The 21,952-nt window shown below is 39.1% G+C and overlaps 1 protein-coding gene and 1 pseudogene across 3 annotated transcripts; one reads left to right on the top strand and one right to left on the bottom strand.

Moving 5' to 3' along the window:
- Nucleotides 1–602: 602 nt before the first annotated feature.
- Nucleotides 603–21,947, bottom strand: LOC144638266 (zinc finger Ran-binding domain-containing protein 2-like). 3 transcript variants are annotated; one of them, XM_078497488.1, is made up of 11 exons: nucleotides 21,827–21,947; nucleotides 21,705–21,757; nucleotides 20,123–20,228; nucleotides 19,476–19,558; nucleotides 10,231–10,310; nucleotides 4,535–4,588; nucleotides 4,095–4,190; nucleotides 3,418–3,497; nucleotides 2,480–2,692; nucleotides 1,805–1,895; nucleotides 603–795 (listed from the first exon to the last, which is right to left on the bottom strand). In XM_078497488.1, exons 1-10 carry the CDS (start codon nucleotides 21,901–21,903, stop codon nucleotides 1,844–1,846), a joined length of 894 nt encoding a protein of 297 aa, XP_078353614.1. In that variant the 5' UTR covers nucleotides 21,904–21,947; the 3' UTR covers nucleotides 603–795; nucleotides 1,805–1,843. The 3 variants fall into 3 exon arrangements, with proteins under 3 accessions (XP_078353614.1, XP_078353613.1, XP_078353615.1); XM_078497487.1 differs by having other exon boundaries at nucleotides 603–1,895; XM_078497489.1 differs by lacking the exons at nucleotides 603–795; nucleotides 1,805–1,895 and having other exon boundaries at nucleotides 2,563–2,692; nucleotides 3,372–3,497.
- On the top strand, nucleotides 11,418–16,383 carry LOC144638923 (uncharacterized; annotated as a pseudogene).
- Nucleotides 21,948–21,952: the final 5 nt, after the last annotated feature.

Below are 21,952 nucleotides of genomic sequence, written 5' to 3'. Positions count from 1 at the left end.
AAGGCAAGCCAACTTCTGATATATTTCTTTTCAAAACACATTGGAAGTATTAACTTGCAAAGCAGGGTAACTCAGGACACCCTAAGCGCTTTCCATGTCCTAATTTTTCCTCTCCCAAAAATACCAGATTGGAATTCCTGGTATTCTCTGTGGTGAATGGAAATGGTATTTTCTGGCGGTTTCGTTTTTCTGGAATTAAATTCCGGGAAATTTCCATTCCATTCACTTCCCAACCCAGAATATCAAGAATTTTTGGTTGAATAAAAACGACCCCTGTCTACTTCGCCAAGGTCTGGCCAGGGGTGCCCTTCTCGCTGGGCTATCTTGTTGTGTATAAAAGGGTTTGTGTCAGGGTTACCTGGCCCACCGAGGGCGGAACAAATCAAAGATTGGAATCGAGTTAGTCAACACAATCCTGGATTCTGTGTAAGGAAGTCAAAAAGTTCAGGGTGAAATTCTGAAGATTTAATGTACACAACTTCTACTCGCTGTAATAACACAAGTTCTGCACTAAGATTTAATAACTTCTTTGAACAAAGTGCATCTTTGCAACAAAGTTATTTGTAATAAAAAAGTTGGGAGGAGTAACACAAGTTCCACACTTGTTCTAATTTATCTTTATTTTTGTGAACAAAGTGCATCTGCAACAAACTTTTGTTTTTCTAAAAAAAAAGTTGGGACACTGGTTTCATTTTATACTAAATAAAGCCAGTCTTCAACGTCCAGAGTGACTTCCTAATCCTTGCTTGCAAGTAAGCTCTTGAAGCTTCAGCAATTCTTTTCTCTGAAAACAAACTTGTGAAGTACAGAATTGTTAGAGGGTGGTTCATTCATTCCAACCTTTAGAGGAAGTGTCATGAGCTGAACTAGGCTGCATGCCCTAGTGTCAGACAAAAGCTGACTGTACAAGAGATTAGCCATCACTCTCTTAGAAGACTTTGTTGCCAATTTTAATTTGTCACATAGATGAAAATAATAATGCGAACTCCTCGCAACGGCTTACACAGTACATCTGTCCATGTAAACAAGTCAAAGGTCATTTTATTTCTTAGATCAAAACTTTAGAAGCTTCCATTTTAATTTTGAACACTCAAGCCTGTTTTTCACTAGCAACGCAAGTACAAGTGCAAGCATAACAGCTCTTATTTCACTATGAAAATGAACTTAATGCAAGCATAAACGCAATCACAAACTCAAGGATCAAAATTTTTCCTTTTTTTGTCCTTGCACTTGTGCCAAGGCCTTTTTCACAGTGAAATAAGAGCTGTCATGCTTGCGCTTGTGCAAGCGTTGCTAGTGAAAACCAGGCTTAACACTCATGACACTTTCCCTTCAGCCCTGTAAATCTCATATAATATTATGATCAAGATGTTATTAATTATTTTCCACTTACAATTATTAATACATTGGCTGGCTGACATGTAGTGAGAATAAAGAATATCATCAACTAGAGGCTACTGTCTTGTGCCACCAAATTCCCAGAACTAACATTAAAAGAAATGTAAAGACTATCAGTGAGGAGATTTATTTGCAATTTTGATCATGAAACGGAGCCAAATTTGCCAACAAATATCCCTGCTTTTTCATATGGAAGTCCCTCCCTCAACCCCCAGGCTTGACAGCACTGTATTTTGGTGAAATCCAAGCAATGGCTTTTAAAACTTGTTTGGTTTGGGAAAACAGGGTTAAACAAGCCAAGTACTCTGCAATGACAGGAACAAATCTTTAAGTATCCAAGCATTTTGCTGAGCCTAACCCGCTTGTTCACAATAAGTGTGTACAAGCTTTCTTGTCCTTAACTTACTTGACCTACAACAGCGACTGCTATCTATCCAGGCTGCCTTCAGTGGGAGCGAGATCGAGATCTTGATCTGGAAGGGGAGCGGGACCTCTTGCTGAGGAAAGAAATGTTGGACACAAAATGAAATCTGCAAACAATTTTGCATTTTGAAGTAACATTAAGTTATCTGGGTCAACACGGGTCAATGTTTCTCTAATCACAGCTCTGTTGAAAATTAAAAATGTTATCACTAAAAATTATGACGCACTCTTGGCGTGGCTGAGTGGCTTGGGTTCCCAATGACTCTAAGAGCTATGACGGCGGTACCATCCATGGTAAGGCCTCCCAAGCCAGATGGGTCAAGGAGTAGGGTCCAGAATAAAGTCAGTCCCACAACCCTCCAGGTGTGGAGGGTTGGGCTTGAGGCTAACAATATCATTCCTTAAAAACTCCTTGTTTTGGAAACAGCAACAAAGGGCTGCATTATGTGCCACACAGGCATGCTGGGCAGTAAGTAAAAAATTCAACAGCTACACCAATCATAGGTCAACATGTATTCTTAATAGTACCACACAAGGTAGAAGAAGAAATTAAACACGCCGTGATGAAGACAACAGGGACATAACAATACCACTTGATTAAACATTACACAAATAACTTGATGTCAAACATTCATCCCATCATAACATAATACCAAACCTCTTCTCCTTTGGGCTTGATCTTTTGGGAGATCCTGAGCGGGAACGCGATTTAGACCTCGATCTTGAACTGGAGCTCTTTGAATGAGACCTTGAACGACTACGAGACCGCGAGGAGCGGCTTCTTGATCTTGACGATGAAGACGATGAACTACTACTGCTACTGTGTCGTTTTTTCTTACTCGGTGGGGAGCCAGATTTTGATCTTGAGCGGCTGAAAAACAGGTAGTAAAAGTGAACAGTGACACTATACACTAAAATGTCTACTAGCTAAAGAGATTATCATTGAACATGACATAAGTCTGAAAATCAACCTGAAAAATGTCACACAATGATGTAGCTCTATACTGGGAGAACTATGAAGTGCTTCGGATTGGATATTGTTTGGCCGTGAATTTTCTATGTAAGAATCAGAGACACTAGTCAAATCTTTGTGGAGCATGTCATGAGTACGGAATTTTTATCATGCTTTGCACTTCATGGAGTGACGGACTCAACAAAAGTACCAATGACCTGTTAACTCGGTCTTCAACTGACAGCACAAAATACAATTTACGTACTGTGGGTTATGTATACTTTATAGTCTAGTATTATTAAGTTGTACTCTGCTGAGAAGAATGAGTTAATATACATATTTGTCTTTTGATTTTAGTGAGTTTCATAAAATTTATCACTAAAAAATGACTATCAAAAAGCATGCATTTCCAGGAATATTTTGGCATGAAAATAAATGAATTTTACTTAAATGCTTTTAGTGGCCACACCATCCAGAAAATCTCTTACATTTTTCTTTTAAGGATACATTGTAGATAGCAATATTTTTCTCAAACCCACAAAAAGTAATTATATTTTGGTAATAATCCACTAAACATTGGCAGAGTGCCTGGCCCCACCTGAGTAAAGAAGGAATGGTGGGGCAGACAGGGGGGAGGAGTTTACCGGCCCTTATCCTTGTTTTCACTATCTGAGTCATCAAGGTTGTACTTGGACAAGTCGCCATCTTCCTCTTCATCTTCATCCTACAGTAATACATTAAAAAACAGAACATAGAGCAGTTTTCAATTGAGTGTCGTAAAACCAAAACCAAATCACAAATGACACGGCACTCCAGTGAACCAATCAAAACTTGAATTAGATACATGTAACAGGCACGAAGAGCGGAAAAATGTACATGAATAGAGTCACAATTGGTTTTGGTTTTACTTTTGATTGGCTGAGAAAGAAGCACAAGAGTTTTCAACCAATCACTAAGTGTAGTAATGCAAAACCAAAGCAAATGCGGATTACTTTCAACACTCAAGTGAAAACCATCTAAAGTCTAAACTATGAATTAAACTTTATTATATGCCTGCTTGACTTAGGTCTCTGGGTCAGAAATGAGTGACTCAAAAATTATGTCGCCGTGTTGATTTTGATTGACTTTGATTTTGATTGAGGTAAAACACCAAGAAGTTTGTTGAGTCATGTTTTTGAAAGCTAGGCATGCGCAATTCAACCGAGAGTGCTGAGTCCAATATTTTCAGACTTCCAATCAAAACTTTCCAGGGTCACTTGTTTCCCAACTGCTGGTAAAGGGGAATAAAGACTCTGGGTAACAGGTTTTTGCTTGGCAGTACCTCGTCATCCAAGTTATATTTTGATAAGTCGCCCTCTTCGTCATCATCATCATCTTCCTCTTCCTCGTCATCAAAAGGTTCTTCAGTTGGTGGTTTCTGTTTATAATAAAGTAATAAAGAGTGATGTGGGAGACGCAATGGCCTTATGGTAAGTGTGCTGGATTGCAGATCGAACCAGGTTCAAGCCTTGGCTAGGGTCATTGTGTTATGGGTACTAGCGAATTGTCGGGGCAACTTGACAGAATACTGGGGAGCAACCTACGATGGATAGCATCCCATCTAGGGGAAGTAACAAATATACTCCTACCCGCTTCGTGCTACAGAGACCGGAGTTAACCACCAAGAACTATGAGCCAGTTGGGCTTAAAAGGCTCACCTAAACATAGTATAAAATTGTGACTCTTCCAATATCCACAATAGAACATTGATTTGCAACATACCTGTTCAGTGACTGTTTTTTTAAATCCTGTTTTAGGTTTCTTTCTTCTACCAAACTATCATGAAAAGAAGAAAAAATAATATATGTAAAGAAGACTGTGGCATACATTTGAAAGCTTTGTTTGCTTCAAGTTTCAAGCCTTGTGACAAAAATTATCAATTTTTTAAAATTATATAGAGCGTTTTCACTCACGTGACCAGATTTCTTCATTGTCATGGCAACCGACTTTATCCGCCATATTGGTGTTCCATCGAAGCAGAGTTTGAGCAGCGTCACACAACAGTTAGAGCATAATTTTCAGTTTTTCGACTACTTTAATGCGCGAAACAATTCATTTACATTAATATTCTTTGCATTCTCGTCGGCTGTGGCAATAATACAGGGAAAAAGAAGGCCCAGTGGTGAAAAACTGAGTTTTTTCGTGTTCTACGTGTTATTGTTAACCAAGGCAAGTACGTGGAATACCTGACAAAGAGGAAGATGTATTTCTGCCATAAGTAGAGACGATTTAGCTGATGCTATATGTTAGAAAATGACCGAGTTAGCAGCAAGCATTTCAAAGATTGAAGATCTGACACAGTATGTCCCAAGAAAACAAACTGATATCTGTTGGTAAGATATGAGGTGAACCAATCTTTCGCTATACTCCACAAAATCCACAATAATCTAGTTTCTCACTCTAGATGTTATGACTTACAGTATTGAAGGCTTTACTGAAATCTTAAAATAATTATACTACAAGAAAGTTCGTTGCAGTCAATTGCATGTTGTATCCGGTCGATGATGCTTAGAATGGCATGATCAGTGGAGTGTTTTCACAGAAACCAAACTGTTTGCAATAAATTTCTTTGAAATTCTTCTTTGCCAAGAGAAGTATTCTCTTATGCATCAATTTTTCCAACAGTTTATTGGATATGGACAGAATGTTCTAAACTTGTTTGTAAGGCCTAAACTTGTTTATAACACATGGGTAACTTAAGCTTTTTTTAAATTGCTTGGGACAATTCCAGTAAAATTAAAAAGGGAGCATTTATTAAATATAATTTCTCGTAGTAGAGGCTTAGATATGGCATATTTAGTAGCTCTTAGGATGTTGATTGGTATACTAAATGGTCTAGTAGACTTGGTGGCATTCAGTTTAATAATTTTATTTTCAATTTCCACAGTTGTTATGGGAAATACAGTAAACATCCGCGTGTAAGAACCTACAATTTTCTAAGTTTGGCAAAATAGGTTCTTGTATTTGGGGGTAGTTATTGGTAATTTAGGCTAAGTAGGTTCTTAATAAGGTTTTTAATTTCTAAGGAGGAGCCATAGTTTTTGATTGTACGAGAAGAAAAAAAATGGGTTTGGTCCTTCATTATGCAGCATTTATTCATAACTGTATTGCTTCAAGGCTCATGCAAGGTCCAAAGAAGACAATTGCAATCTATGTGAATCTGCCTTTTCTTTATTTGTAAATACAGTTTGGTATGTTCTGTTAAAAATGTTCATCAAAATTTTCTATAACCCACATATAAGAATCTGCTGAAATTTGCTTGGCTAAACAGTTTCTTATATTTTGGGGTATTAAAATGGCAAATTTCTGCCAGCAGGTTCTTAAACCACTAGGTTCTTACACACGGGTGTTTACTGTAGAAATAAACTAGGGGTAGTTGACACTAAAAGTGCCCCCGGTCTTTTGATCTTATCTGATTTGTATAAAATGGAAACTTGTTTGTGTTTATTTTTGAGGGTTGTAAATGTGCGCGAAACTGTAGCGTGCGGTTTTGTGTTAGTGGCTATCGCATCTGGGCACTGGGTGAGGCATTGATGGGCAGTGAGAAGTTGAAGATAGCTCAATTTTATTGTATAAATATTTATTTTGCTTTCAATTTTAAAATACTAAACTGTATAATTTTTAACATGGCAGTCACGTAATAGATCACAAAGTTTGCTACTGTAGTGCAAGTTGGTTACGATTGCTGGATTGAAAGACTCAGTACAAATCTGCGATTTGTCAGACACAAATCACACACAAAAGCGACTGAAAGACTCAGTCGAAAAACCAAGTTTGCAGAGTTTACATAAAGAAAACAAAACACTCGCACTGCGCAGTAGCTCACGGTTCCTGACTTTCTGCTTAGTTTCACTATTCTCAATGTTTTCTTTATGTAAACTGAATCTGTTCAATTCAGCAATCGTAACCAACTTGCTCTGCAGTAGCAAGCTTTGTAATCTATTTCGATATCAACAAAATCCAAACAAATATCCTTATCTTGCAAAAGCTCAAAAAAGACTTCCACGTTAAACTTCTCTTACACAAGCTCAAAAACTCGACTGCCTTCAGGCGTGTCTCACTTCAAAACACTGTAGCGCGTCCGGGTTGAATTGTAGATACATAAAACCCATATTAACTTAAAGCTCATAGAACTGGCTATCTAAATATTTCATTCATTTTGTGATAAAGTAAATTGTTGAATTTTTTACGAGGTCTAAATACGAAAGTTGGAATCGGCTATTGAAAGCTTTAAAATTCGCTAATTTGATTTGTTCGAGGGTTTCCACTCCCAAAGTGCTAAAAAACGTGTCGGCGTTTTGTCGTATTCGATTACAGTAAAAAGGTTACAGAGCATTTTCGAAGAAGGGCTAAAAAACATGGATTGATCGTACAAAAAAGTCTCTCAACGCAAACGTTTTTATAAATAAAACAATCGCCGACATGTTTTTGTTGCTGATATATTGAAGTACGGTAATTCCTCTGAAGATTTGAAGTCAATTGAACAAAATCCCTTGGAGTTTTAGCTACCATGCGAAAAATATAATTCGAGAAAAAAGCATTTAGAAAAATCTATCGCTTCGCAAACAAACACCGCCCACCGGGCCCGCAAACACGTTCTCAGATGACCGGGCCACTGAGCAGTGTTTGGTTTTTTTTTCGGTCACCTCCTGGGGAGAGAATGAATTTCTACTAGAAGTGTAGCGACCGAATATAAAGCCCTGACTAAAAGATCGAACGTTTTCATCAAGTATCGCTTTGGGTGTTTATTCCCGACCGACAAAAGGTTGACGTTAGATTGTTGTGTGATAATTACATACGAGTCTGCCGATGTCATTCTAAATTAGAACACTTAAGCCTGGTTTTCACTAGCGACGCAAGTACAAGCACAAGCGCAAACGCAAGCACGCGAACAGGAAAAAAAATGACCCTTGTACTTGTGCTTGACACAAGTTCAAGCATGAGCATCAATTCAATTGTGTTTGTGCTTTTGTTTGCGTCGAAGCCGTATTCACGGTGAAATTATAGCCGTTATCCTTACGCTTGTGCTTGCGCTTGTGTTTGCGTCGCTAGTGAAAACTAGGCTTTAGCGGACTAAAAAGTTAAGTTGAAAGAATACGTTTTTGTCGGTAACTCGCGTGCGTTTCAAGTTTTTTAAATAATCTTTTTGGTATATTGGATATAAACTTAAAATTAAAGGTATACGGTATACATCCCGCCAATAATATGATCCACAACATGTGCGAGGTGAGAGTTGTGAAGTTGTGAAGACGCGTAATCCGGGAAGGTGCTTGAACGTCACCATTATCCAAAACCCATAGCGGGCAAGCGCTATTGTTACGTCATCATTACCCGATACTATTTGCAGGCAAACCCTATTGTGACGTCATCATTACCCGATACTAGCTTGCGCGCTCACTTCAACCAAGTCGAGATTTTTTTTGGCTTCTGACTGTATGCCCTGTATTTTTCCCTGTATTTCCTCTGTATTTTCCTCTGTAACTACTTATACGTGGGGGACACTATAATGCCTCCTCGGGCTTTGGCCTCTGGGCCAAAGCCCTGCGGGGGCAATAAATACTGAGATGAAGGTGTGAGACACTGAAGGGGGGATTTATTTACTCTACAAACAATCTTAGCCAAAAAATATCCAATATGAACAAAGAAAGAGTTAAAAGGGTAATTTGGCCATTGACTTAGGATCATTTTTTTTTTCAGAATCGTCAACAAGTAATTTAGTGGGAGTACATCCAGATCTGCATCTAAGGTTTACAAGTTGTCTTATCCCCTTCCAGTCGACTTTCTTGGAATCAGACTTATTTACATGGAAGTGATTATTTTTATAGTTATTTTTACTCACTTTTAGCAAGTGGTTATGCCCATTCCTAAAAGTTTAAATTTTGAATGATAAAAAGTACAGTAGGTTTGGTTTTCATATACTTCTTTAGAATGATAATTGAGTCGCTTAATGCAGTTGTCCATGGTTTGGATTTCATTTTAGATTCACGTTTAGAAAGTTGCTTGATAGGAATATGAACAACAACTATTTCTGAGATTCTAGTGTAAAAGGAATTAAACATTACATTAGGATCACTGGATATCTTGAATTAGAGCAGATTCATAAAAATAAAAATCGTCTCATTATTAGATCTTAATATTATTGAGAAGAGAAGAATATATTTTTTTTACAATTAGAAAGTTAGGTAGATGATCAGTAAGATCATAAACAAGATTTCCACTTGAGGTGAGATGTTTCTGAGTGGTCAGTAATTCGGGTGGGTTGTAAAATGTGTGGCTGTATCTGCGTGAGAATCCAATTTAAGGAGATCTAGATTGAAATCTCCCAAGGTAATGCAGAACTTATCCTTCCTATGAATCCTGTCAACTGTAGAGTTAAGATTATCCATAAAGTTTTGTATATAACCATTTGGGTGCAGATAAATCACACTACAGATCATGTTTCTTTGAGATCCATTTTGCATTTCTACCCATAGAGCCTCAAAGTCATCTGTTGTTTTTGTGAGTTCAGGACTAGTTGTAAATAACTGAATAATCTGCTTTGATACAAAAACCAACTCCGCCAGCATTTGAAAGACTGGGTTGGAAAGTAAATGAATAACCTGGTATTTAAACATTGGGCAAACAATTTTGGTCAACTTTTAGCTTAATCCCAGGAAGGCAAATATATTAACTCAGACAACATTTGCTGCAAATTATCGAAGTTGGCTGACAAGTTGTTGATATGTTTCTGTTCCTTGAAACAATAGAAACAGATAAAGGGCGAATCAAACTTAAAGCCACAACATGAAGGTTTTTCCTTTATTCCTATTTTGATTCCATGCCTCGATGTAAAACAGAACTCTTGTGATATGCGATCCCCTTTTGCTCGGTTATTATCGAAAGCGTAACATTTGAATCGTTCATTCTTTGTGAATGCCTAACCTTTCCGAGAATGATGACATTTTTGCCTATTTTATACTCTTTAACGCTATTTACAAACCCTGAATAAGTTGATTATACGCCCGTGTGAACTTCTGAAAGATTGGTCCTTACTATAATAGCCGGTTTCTAGCACTCAAAACGACGAGCAAATCCATAGATTCGACAGGAGGCAAGCATTCTGGATCGTATGTTTTATCCGGAATTATTACAGGATCCATTCCAACACAAGAAATCTCATCAGAGTAGGTTTCTTCACGTGGGGATCGAGGTTGTTCACATAATCCGAGAGGGAATATACCGCCATGATGGAAAAGTGGAACACCAATATGGCGTCTCAAATTTCCCGCGAAAAATGTGACGTCACGTGAAAACGCTCTATAAAACAGGAACAATGTGTCGTCAATGAAATCAAGAAATTCAGTTAATTAAAGCTAGCAAAACTGTACCCAACTATGTATTACTAATCAGTTTAACCAGCAGATGTTTGCATGCAGTACCTCATCAAATTCATCGTCAGAGTCTTCTTGTCTTTCCTTGTATTCTACTCCTTCACGTTCATTATATCCACCACCATAACCTGTATATCAGTTATAAAAAACTTAATTTATCCACTGAGAGATTTATATACCGAGAAACCATTAATTTTATAAGTACTTAAGTGTTATTGCCAGAGAAAACCGGGCAGGAGCAAAACATCGGGGTCGGCCGTTTACCTTCATCTTTTTACATTATAAAAGCTATCTGATAAGATTAGCAACGGTGGCATTTGCAGCAGTAGAGGTTCTTTTTTCTTCGAGATAACACTATTCCGTAATTTTGGGCCCTCCAACGGCCTAAAATATCCGAAATTTTGGGCAACTTTGGGTGAGCCTACAACACACTTTGTATGAGTCCTCAGACTTCTAATATTTTTTATATGACATTTATTCCCTTATAAGTTGACTGGGATATGTAAATCCTTCTAAGCTTTAAAACTAATTTTTTTACGAGGGGTTAAAAATTGTCATTGAATCGTTAATGAGCTTGACCCAAATTTGAGTCATTTTCAGTCGACTGTTTCACAAACGTGCGGCAGTCTATTTGGAAAATAAAACCATTCCTTTGATAGTATTTTGTGCTGTTATCAAAATGCAGATCAGTTAAAATTGGTATCTAGAAGTAAATCGGAGTTAGCGGCGTCTAAAACTGCCATAACACTTTTCAGTTTAGTTTAGTTTAGTTTCCCGCCAAATTTTCTAACATACTATGTTTCGACTTTCTCTGATTGCAGTCCATTATTAACTTAATGGACCTAAAAGCAGTTTCGTTGTCTTCGGGAGAGAACATGGAAACAGTTATATCATTAACAACATGTGTAAACATTTCAAATCTCTAAAGAAATACCCGATAACTTCTTACACATGTACCAAAATTTCCCGCGAAAGTTTTGTTTTTTATTCCCCGTCACGCTTTATGGTAAAACCGGACTGTATCCTCAGTACGCTGGTCTTTTGATCATCGCCAAAAAGCAAATTGAATCAAATAATGCAAATTTAATCGAGAATTACCTTAAATTAATTAAGTAGACTTTGCAGACATATTGTTTACACACTTGTCTCCCCTGACTTCTGAAATGCGTGACGTGTCACGAATTGTAAGGTCAGACGACAGGTGTAAAGCTTTGTTTCGATCTCGACGTTGAATCATGAACTGTTCTTTCGGGTCAGAAGATTCGCCGTGTAGTTTAGGTGGGCTCAGTTCAGTTATTCTTCCATTACTTGCTTGCAAGCGAGATATGACTTTTCATCTTGTAAGTCTTGGAATCAGCGGTAAACGTGGTCGAGGAAAAACTGAGGTCAGCGAATCACAGTTAATTTTAAACCGCGCTGGTCTGCCGGGTGCTTTAAACAATGAGGAAATGGAGGCCATGGCAATCTGTCCCAAGCATAGGCGAGACCTCACTACCGATTGGTCGGGCCGGAAAGGCGAACTTTGCTGCTATCCAACACACGAGGGCACGAGGAAGCGAATAAAACTCCCTAGACGCGTAAACGCTGTTATGTCAGCCGAAATCTCTGCTTTATTCAATGTTGTGGTTCCTATCGGCGCAGGTTAGTATACCGCTTTTACTTCTTTAGCAGTTCCTCTTTAATTTTACATACCCACGATTTACATCGAAAGGTTGAAAATTGGCGCCCATACGCAAGTACTTTGCAGGCTAGTGTAGTTTTTCTGCTTTTCAGCTTCCCAGCTAATATTTGTAATCACAAAGGCGGTTTTTTTAGGGCCAAACCGCGTGTAATGGCAATAAAGATATATGTACCTTTCTTGAATCGAAACTATAAAAAACAAGCATACGCTTTGCCCCGCAAATTTTTTTTTATAGTTACTCGAGCGCATATTTTACGTGCCGTCGTCAACAACACAAATCAAAACTAATTAAAAGTACAAACATACTTTTTGCACATTTTAAGATGTAAAAAAAAACACCTGTTGAAGCAAGCTCTTCCAAAGAATGCAACAAAAATGTATCCTAAATAACTATTGATCATTTCTTTTTATCAATTTATACAACTGTTTTTGATGAATATTCGAGGATTCGCAGAAAACGAAATTAAACGTATATAAACCACAAATTTAATTGAATTATCAGTTTGCACGCAATTGACTTCATAAGCCGCATTAATTTGAGATTTTGGTTCAGTCAAAAATATAAAATCTGAAAATCTGATATAAAACAATAACATAGCTGGCTGATAGTTGATACTAAAAAAATAGCGATAAATAAAAATATATTAAAAATCAAAGTTGATTAAACTTGTCGAAATGGATTTTTTACAGTAAGGGACGGACCATATATTTTTGAAGGGGGGGGATGGAAAATATTGAAAAAAATTGTTTGCAGGGCCTGGAAAGACAAAATAAATTGTTTGCAAACACGATATGTATAACAAAAAATAGTAAGAATTTCGAAAAAAGTGTTTGCAGAGGTGCATAACCTAAAAAAAAGTTTGCAGAGAAAATTTTGTCATCCCCCCCCCCTCCAAGAAAATAATGGTCCGTCCCTAATCAAAATAATAGAGCCACTTTTCGATTCATCAAAAATAACCTTAGCAAACAAAATGATAATAAAATCCACTGAGGTAGACGTAAAAATGGAAACAGAGTCATCAATGTAAAAGTAAAGATGTGTAAATTTTAAAAGCAAGAGTGGTTTCATTTCTCTCCAACTTTTTTGTTGTTATTGTTTTTCATGATAGCTATTTGTACAACTTGCCGACTGCAACACTACAAAGACCGTAAAAAAAGTGAGCCTGACAACGTCGAGGGCGCAGAAAAGGTCAGCGGTATTCCCAATTTGCAATACGTGTTTTCTTGTCTTGTGATTGGAGTGACTGTTAATGTCAAGTGGGTGTGTAGCCTGCGGATAAATACTTTTTACAGCTCTGAACGTACAGAGTGAGGAAGAAAGTACAGGCTAGGGTACAGTGAGCAAAAGTTCACATTCGCTGTTCATGATTTCTTTTTAGGATCCTGGTGAGCATTCTACATTAATGCAGTGCGTGGAACTGGAATCTACTGACTTTGACGATGTGACTAAAGATGACCAAATACAGATAGAAGAATCAGACGAGACTGTGACACTATCGTCACTAGACTCTGAGAACTCTGAACCCGAGGAAGAGGTTAGTATATGGTGCGACGAAAAGGAACTCCAAAACGAGAGACGACAAGCACTCAATGATGCTCTAGGAAACCTGACCAATGGACGATTTAGCCCTATACGTTCTACATTAAACGCTTCATGGGATGACATTTCCTCGACCCAGCAAAAGTACTATATGCGCAAGGCGCGGGAAGTCGTAACAGCCTCACTGTCGGTCATTAGCCCAGGACAGGAAAAAGAACTTTGGAATTCCATTCGAAGTGAATCGATAATTGAAAGAGAAGATGGTGATTCATCCAAACGTAAGCGTTTCGACACAAGTACTGGGCTTATTGATGTCTTGATCAAAGCGCATGATCAAGCAGGGTCCTGGCAATCCAAACGCCAGATTCTATCTCTTTTCGCAAATGATTTTAGCCGCGCAGAATTGCAGACACTAATTCCCGGGTTAACTAAATGGAGAATTGACCAGGCCCGTCTGCATGCTAATGAAGTAGGAAAAGGACAAATTGTTCCCGAAAAGCCTATCTTCCGAACAAGAATCGATCCCGTGAAAGTTAATCATTTTATAAATTACATTTCACGACCAGACCTACTTCAAGATGTTGCATTTGGGACAAAAACGCTAAAGCTAGACTCTGGGGAACGTATTGTCATCCCGGCTGTTATACGAACATTGATTCCCTCCCGAATTATCCATCAGTACACAAGCTATTGCAAAGAGCAAGAATTTGAGCCAGCTAGCGAACGTTCTTTGTTTCGAATGCTTGAAATTTGCTCAGCATCAATGCAGAAGTCCCTTCATGGACTCGATAACTTCACCGCCGAAGGAACTGAAGCATTCGACAATCTACTATCAACTATTAAAACGTTAATGGAGAACGGCGCAGACGAGCACTGGGCCCAAAAGATGGGGCAGGCGATGAAAGAGGCTAAAAGGTATTTCAAGACGGATTTCAAGGCGCACGTGGGTAGAGGCGAAAACAGCAGCGACCACTGCACTGTTTATGCTCTTAGTGATCCTACCAATCTTGACTTTCGTGTAGAATGTCAGCACCCTCACGACACCGGTTGTGATAGGTGCGAATCTCTCGATATGGTGTTAGAAGAAATCACAAAGAAACTAGAGGAGGTGGACATCACCGAGGATCAGAAGGCCAGGATGAAGTTTGAGAACAAGACGTACATTCGAGCAGTTCATGCATAGAAGGCACATTTGATTCGCTCCGTTAATCAAGAGGAAGCTAAGCAGGACGCCCTTGGCCAACTTAACGAAGAAACGTGCTTGATAATCATAGACTGGGCAATGAAATATCTCGCCCAGCATTACCGGGAAAGGATGTCTGAGTTTTTTGGCAAGCGCGGCAGGAGCTGGCATGTAAGTGCAGTCATAACTAACTTGCATGCTGATGGGAGATACGAAGTTGAGTGCTTTGTGCATCTCATCAACACGTGCAATCAAGACAGCTTTGCCGTGATGTCAGTCATTGAGCATTTGCTTCACACCATCAAGCTTGAGTACCCTTCAATCAACAAGGCTTTCCTGCGATCAGACAACGCGGGTTGTTACCATAACGGGCCCTTGATCCTCAGTCTTCCCGGCATACATTGGAGAAAGGACAGGTGTAACACCACTGCGCTACGACTTTTCAGATCATCAGGCTGGGAAGGACATATGCGATCGGAAAACTGTGCCCATGAAAGCGCACATTCGGAGGTGGGTGAATGAGAAGCACGACGTGACAACGGCAGATGACATGAAACAGGTACTGGAATCCCACGGCGGCCTGAAGGGTTGCAGGGCAGCTGTTGTGGAAGTTGATACCACCAAGGCGGCTGGCATGGATAACAAAATACCCGGTATAAGCCTTATTAACAACTTCTCCTTTGAGAAAAGTGGAATCCGCACTTGGAAGGCCTACAATGTTGGACCTGGGCGCTTTCTTTCGTATAGTGAACTGATTACCGAGAAACAAGGAGACACTGGGCTGAAAGTAATCCAGCAGTTCGGTCTCAGAACGAAAGAGCGGGGTACTGTCTTAGAAAACACCAGGCCTGATAGTGAAATCTTCTCGTGCGGTGAGACTGGATGCGTCCTCACTTTTAAGACAGAGGCAGAAGCTGATGCGCACATGGATTCAGGAAAGCATGTCAAAAAGTTAGAATCGAAGTCCTTGTATGATTCTATCAGAAAAAAGTGGGCTGAGAAGGTAACTGGTGTGAGCGTACCTATCTCTGAACAAGAAGCAAGTTCCGCACATTACAACAGACCCTCCTCTTCAACCGTTAAAGACAGGCGAACAGAAGGATGGGCCCTAAAAACCACCAAAAAGCCACAACGAATGACGGATCACGTAAAGAACTATTTGCAAAAAAAGTTTAACACAGGAGCAAGAAGCGGATTAAAGGTGGATCCAGTACAGATATCCCATGAAATGAAGTTCCTCAAGGACGATAATGGACATCTTTTGTTTACTCCAGAAGAGTGGAGAACAGCTCCTCAGATAAACAGTTTCTTCTCAAGGCTATCAGCATTACAACGACAAAGTCAAACGGGAAAGAGTGGGTTAGAAGACACCAACGAAGAAATTCCAGAGGAAGACTTAGAGGCGCTGGAATCTGAAATTGCCCTCGAGGATTTGCGGCAAGCAGTACTTCATGACATGGATGTACCAAATCACCCCATTCAAGTAGGGGAGAGAAACATTTGCGAGCTTACAAGAGCAAAGAAACTTAACACGCTGAAAGTGGCTGAGCTAAGGGAAATATGCCAAAGCCTACAAGTAGCAGTTGATGGGTCACTAGCAAGGAAAAAATCATTCATCGAGCCACTGGAAACGTATGTGAAATCATGCACATGTTTCCAAACCTGAACAAGCCGTAGTTCACGCGCACGCTTTCTGAAGCGCGGTAGGCTTAGGCTTTTTGGTCTAGTAACGCATTTGACGGTATCTTTATTGCACGTCAAAGAAAGAAGTTTCAAATGACACTTATGCTGGATTTCCACTGAAAGCCCATGCAGTCTGCGTAGCAGGCGTCTGTATAGTTTTTTAGCGGGTTTAAGCGAGTGTGCGATCGCGAGAAAGCCACGCAAGGATAAATAGATTTTTTCCTCCTCAATTTTTCCTCGCGTGGCCTCCTCTCAACTACCGCGCCTGCTAAGCAGGCTAAAGCCCTTGAGGCTATATAACCACATTTATGACGTCGCTCTACTTCTTTGGGTGTATTTTATGAAAGAAATATAAAATAATCACTGTGTGCTTACATAGCCTGATGTACCGGCATTCAGCAGAGTTTGGGAGAATCCTTTTGAAGCGCTAACGTGAAAACAAACTTTCGTGTTTCAGTGAACGTTAAGTAATAACCTAAGTACGTTTGTTATATAATACTTGTTTTCCATTCCGAACCCATTTAGGAGGCTATTTTAAATATCGTATTTTCTTTATTAATGTCCTATACATACTGCTTTTCGCTCGTCTGCGCAGTGGTTGCACGGGAAGTATACTTTTGAACCAGGAGCTACTGCTTCAGCATAATGTTTTGCAATGTCGAAACACCAGGTGTTTGTTACGGTCATTCAATCTATGATATTACATGTTTTTAGTTTTAATCCATTGTAGCGGATAGATGATCTGTTTGTCGCTGATTTACGGCACCATTTTTTCCTTTTTTATTACTTTGTACGGCAAAAGTACAAACAATGAGTATCAGTCATTTAATTAAACGTTGCTATTTAATTTTTTCTTGTGCTCCTTTTGTAAAAAATCCTGCTGAAAATTAAAGAGATATGTCACCAGCTAGGTTTTTTCAATAGCTCTTACGTTTTGTTATTTTCACGGGAACTTAATTTCGCGAAAATGGAACGGTCATAATCGCTGGACTAAAGTTTCGCCATTTGGTCAAAAAATACATTAAAAGCCTTAAAAATACGTTTACACGGGACTTTGTTTTCGCAAGCCCCGCGAAAATAAGTAACAATAAGATACTTAACTTGTTTTGAACAGCGGTTTGGCGGTAAAAAATAGTATATGGAATATTTTACATTTCTGCTTCAGGCACAAAAAGATCATTTGTGAAAACATTCCTGCTTTGCAACATTGCGTGACATTTTAACAACTTTCGCGGGAAAATAGAGCTCAGTATAAAATATCACGTTGACTGTTTTCACTGTTTAACCAAGCTAAATAGCAACAAGACGGTTTAAAATTCCACCCCATAGCCCAGGGAACAAAGCAATTTACTTTTGAACGCCCCTTTTGTTGAATTATGGGCTGCAATCGTTGTAGTAGGAACAACGTAGTGATAACCTTCAAGAAAAATTTGGCGGGAAATATGTTAATTAAAAATTGAAATGTCAGTTTCAGACGCCGCTAACTCCGATTTACTTCTAGATACCAATTTTAACTGATCTGCATTTTGATAACAGCACAAAAGACTATCGAGGGATGGTTTTATTTTCCAAATAGACTGCCGCACTTTTGTGAAACAGTCGACTGAAAATGACTCAAATTTGGGTCAAGCTCATTAACGATTCAATGACAATTTTTAACCCCTCGTAAAAAAAATAATTTTAAAGCTTAGAAGGATTTACATATCCCAGTCAACTTATAAGGGAATAAATGTCATATAAAAAATATTAGAAGTCTGAGGACTCATACAAAGTGTGTTGTAGGCTCACCCAAAGTTGCCCAAAATTTCGGATATTTTAGGCCGTTGGAGGGCCCAAAATTACGGAATAGTGTTATCTCGAAGAAAAAAGAATCTCTACTGCTGCAAATGCCACCGTTGCTAATCTTATCAGATAGCTTTTATAATGTAAAAAGATGAAGGTAAACGGCCGACCCCGATGTTTTGCTCCTGCCCGGTTTTCTCTGACAATAACACTTAATCCAATGGGAGAGTGTATCCTCACGATATCCAATAGATTAGAACTAAGAAGTGAGTTGGAGAAAGAATGCAGATCGATCGGTCCAGGTCTGAGCCTTGGCTCGGGTGTATAAATGGGTACTGGTGAATTTGCTGCTGTCATAATCCTGCAATGGACTAGCATCCCATCCAGGACAGGAGTAAAATACTCCTAGTCACTTCATGCTAAGGAAACAAGGATAAGCTCTGCCTGATAGGCCACTAGGCCTGAATGCAGACTAACCAGTATACCGTAGAATTCGGGTTATAAGCCCTGGGCTTATACAACTTCGTAAGGGGTTTTGGGTGGGCTTATAAACAGAGGGGCTTATATCCGGGAGGGCTTATAAGCGTAATGAAAAAAACGTTTCGAAAAGAGCCACGGGAGTTTTGATCGAAATACGTTTTTAAGTTAAAAACGCATAATAAAGCAACATTTAGCCCTGTTCAGTACTGTCATCCGGTAGAGGGGGGCTTATATCTGGGAGGGGGGGGGGGTGGCTTATAATCGGATGTAACCTGCGATCAGGCGTTATTTTTCTCGCGGCGGGAGGTCACGGAAACGCCTGATCTCTTGTCGGTCGTCTTAAAGTCATCGGACTTTTTTCTGATTGGTCGAAAGGCAACATTAGAACTTTATTTTGATTGGCTTTGGTTCGTCTTCCGGTCCAAAATCCGGTGATGTTTCGGGGTGTTGGCGGATGAAGTGGGGCTTCTGCTGCTCCGGTTGTTCACTTTGAGGGAGTGTTCGGTGTGGGGCGGCTCGCGGTCGGCGGGTGTCTTCACCTGGTGTGGTTCCCCACGGGCAGACCTGGTCCGCCTACTGAGCACTCGTCTGGGCGGGGTTGTTGGGCGCATCACGCTATCTTGGGCGTCTCGGCGGCGAATTTTAATTTGGGGGCGGCAGCGACTTGACAGTATTGTATCAGGCTTTCCTTTTTTTCTCCTTCCCTCCCCGCGAGAGCCTGATCGCAGGTTAAATCGGATGTATTTTTTTGTTTCCAAGTAGATGGGCCTATAACCGGGGGGGGGGGCTTATAACCGGAATTTTACGGTATTCACAAACTTGTTGTACTGCCCAGTTTAGAACTAATTTTGTTTCCTATTCCAAATGAATGTCCGCACAGAACTATTTAACTACAGGTAATCAAAAGGAGGCCACACAATAAATCAAAAGAAAACCTTAATCACCTGTCCTGAATTCAACTTTTGCAAATTTAGGATGTCCACACATATTACAGTCACTTCTACGAGCCCAGTTTACATTACCACATCTACAAGAAAAACACAATAAATAAGTCATAAAATAATAAAATATATGGATTTCAGTAGTTAAACAAAACAATATCAAGCTTAGCGCAACTTGATGCATCCATAATTTTTCACACATTTCTTTTTCAATTAAAGGAATAAAAAATGACTGGAGTCTTACAAATAGAGATTTAATTCCAAACTGAGTGGTGTCTAACTCTTTCGCAAGAACTCATTTATACCAGCACTGTCGTGTAATTTGACATGCATAATTTGCATGTACACAAAAGAAAATGAAGAAAAAATTAATGTTTGGATGGCTTGCTCATCCCAAAAAAAAGACCGTGAGTGAGTGAATGTGATCCAGATCTTTTTTAAACACTACCTGTTCTTATGTTTTCTCTATTTAATTTTATTTTATATATAGCTATTATGCAAACTACACACCTAGTATTATGCTTCTTGGTGGAAATCACCTCGATGCACTAACTATTAGGCCATTTCACCTCTGGATCATGATCAGCCTTATCATTTTAGACATACTTTTTTAATTCAAAACATAGCAAAACAGGAAGTTAAATACACACTTTGAACACATCCAGTCTTCAGCACTAAACAATCCTTTACTCTTTGCTGCAGCTTGTTTTCCAATTTGAGAACCAGTAAGTTTAATTGAATCGATATTTCCTTTATCTGTTAAAAAAGAAGAAAACAAAATGTGAGAACCTCTCTTTACAGTCACCCTTTATTTTGCTTGGCACATTGTTGGACCGCTGCAAACCAACACTTCCCATAGGTAGACACTTTGCCATGGTCCTAGCCATATAATAACAAAATAGCAGGTTTATGTGATGAATACAGCAAAAACAGCTACAGATTACTATGAGATAGACAATGTTTATAATTTTTAGAGACAGCCATTACAGTTGCTGTGTGTCATAACTAAAACCACAACCAATCTGCAACTCTGGTGTATTTGCCCCAAAAATAACCCATTGCTTCAGGACCCTGCCTTCAGCAATGATAGTATCGATAATACTCTGAAGGCCTTCTTCTGAGCTTTTTCCACATTGAAAAGATCTCCCCTTGCTATTCACAGAGTCGCTTGCCATAAATTTACTTTTTTGGTTTCAATTAATGATCATGTGTACTTTGCTCATAGATGTTGCATGGCCATCTCCGAATAAACAGTCTACCTATTTCAGTTGTAGCCTAAAAGAACCAGTACCAAGTCTCATATGAGATTGACTTCTCCTGTGCACCAGGCAGCGACACTTTCAGAATATGTTTTTTTTTTTGTTTTTATCTCAGAGATAGTAGTGCTTATGTGCTGCTCTAAGTTGAAATAAAGGTTACTACATTCTCATCCTTAGAGCCCCTTGTCCCTCATACTCGGCTGAGCCTGGGGCACACAGAACGAGTGACTCAAGGGACACTTGATTTGATTGGCTAGAACAGAGAAAATTTGAATTTGGCAAATCAAATCATCCATTTTAAAATCCCTTTGTTACAAGGGATTTTACTACAGTTGATTTGATTGGCTAGATTTAAATTCTCTTTGTTACAAATCTAGCCAATCCAATCATGGTCCCCAGAGCCACTTGTTCCTCATGCCCCAGGCATGTGGGACCGGGAAGGGGCATTGGAATGTAAACGTTGTTGCGGGGACAAAACTCACCACCATCCAGCGTTGGGGGCAGCAGGGATTAACAATGTTAAGCTTATGCAAAATTCCTCAAAAAATGCAGCAATTTGATATCAAATACAATACATAATTGATAAAAATTGGACAACTATATCACAAAGAATGTAATTAAAGCTCTGCTAATGTATCATAAGGGCAAAACACAAGCAAAAGGCCAGAGTATCAAATTCACATAAAAGAAACCCGCAAAATAACCTCAGGTTTCAAGTTACACTTCTAGTCAAACTAAGTCTTATATTTAATTCCCTTTCACCTCAATCACTGTTTAATAAATTAATACAATTGATCACGCAAACTAACAGCAAACAAATATCTAACTACGATTTCCCCTATTAATTCGAGGACATAACGATGATGATTTAATTGTAAAATTTTAAGTTTCAACATGTTCTATTGTCATTTGTTTACACCGCCAAAATGTATTTCATTCATGACCAAACAAAACGTGGCATGCATGTACCCACCTTTTCCACAACGATTGCAAGACGTGCGCCTGGCAAAATTAACATTTCCGCACCTGAAACGCGCCAAAAATAAGACAATTCAAAAGAATGAAGATCGTACAACCCTTTCACGAAGAAATTACCGTTTATCAGGGCAAACCCAGTCGCCGTTGGAGACTTTGAGCTTCGAAGACATGTTGTTTCTGGACGCTTCGTTCATGTGAAGTCTTGCAAGAATTGCAAGAGAAAGACTGGGGACGTGTCGTTTC

This window comes from Oculina patagonica, chromosome 14 (genome assembly GCF_052425735.1).
Source record: "Oculina patagonica isolate OP01 chromosome 14, crgOcupat, whole genome shotgun sequence".
Classification (NCBI taxonomy): Eukaryota; Metazoa; Cnidaria; class Anthozoa; order Scleractinia; family Oculinidae; genus Oculina; species Oculina patagonica.
The sequence above is the reverse complement of the archived record's forward strand: the minus strand, read 5'-3'. Positions and strand labels throughout refer to the sequence as shown.

Bases quoted from the DNA above. Each gene is read 5' to 3' on its own strand.
- LOC144638266 (XM_078497487.1), bottom strand. From the start codon at position 21,903: ATGAACGAAGCGTCCAGAAACAACATGTCTTCGAAGCTCAAAGTCTCC. The intron at 19,559-20,122 runs GTGTGTATTTAA...TTTTTCTTGTAG, and splicing joins GAAGACTGGATGTGTTCAAA to ATGTGGTAATGTAAACTGGG. The intron at 3,498-4,094 runs GTACTGCCAAGC...GTATTACTGTAG, and splicing joins AATATAACTTGGATGACGAG to GATGAAGATGAAGAGGAAGA.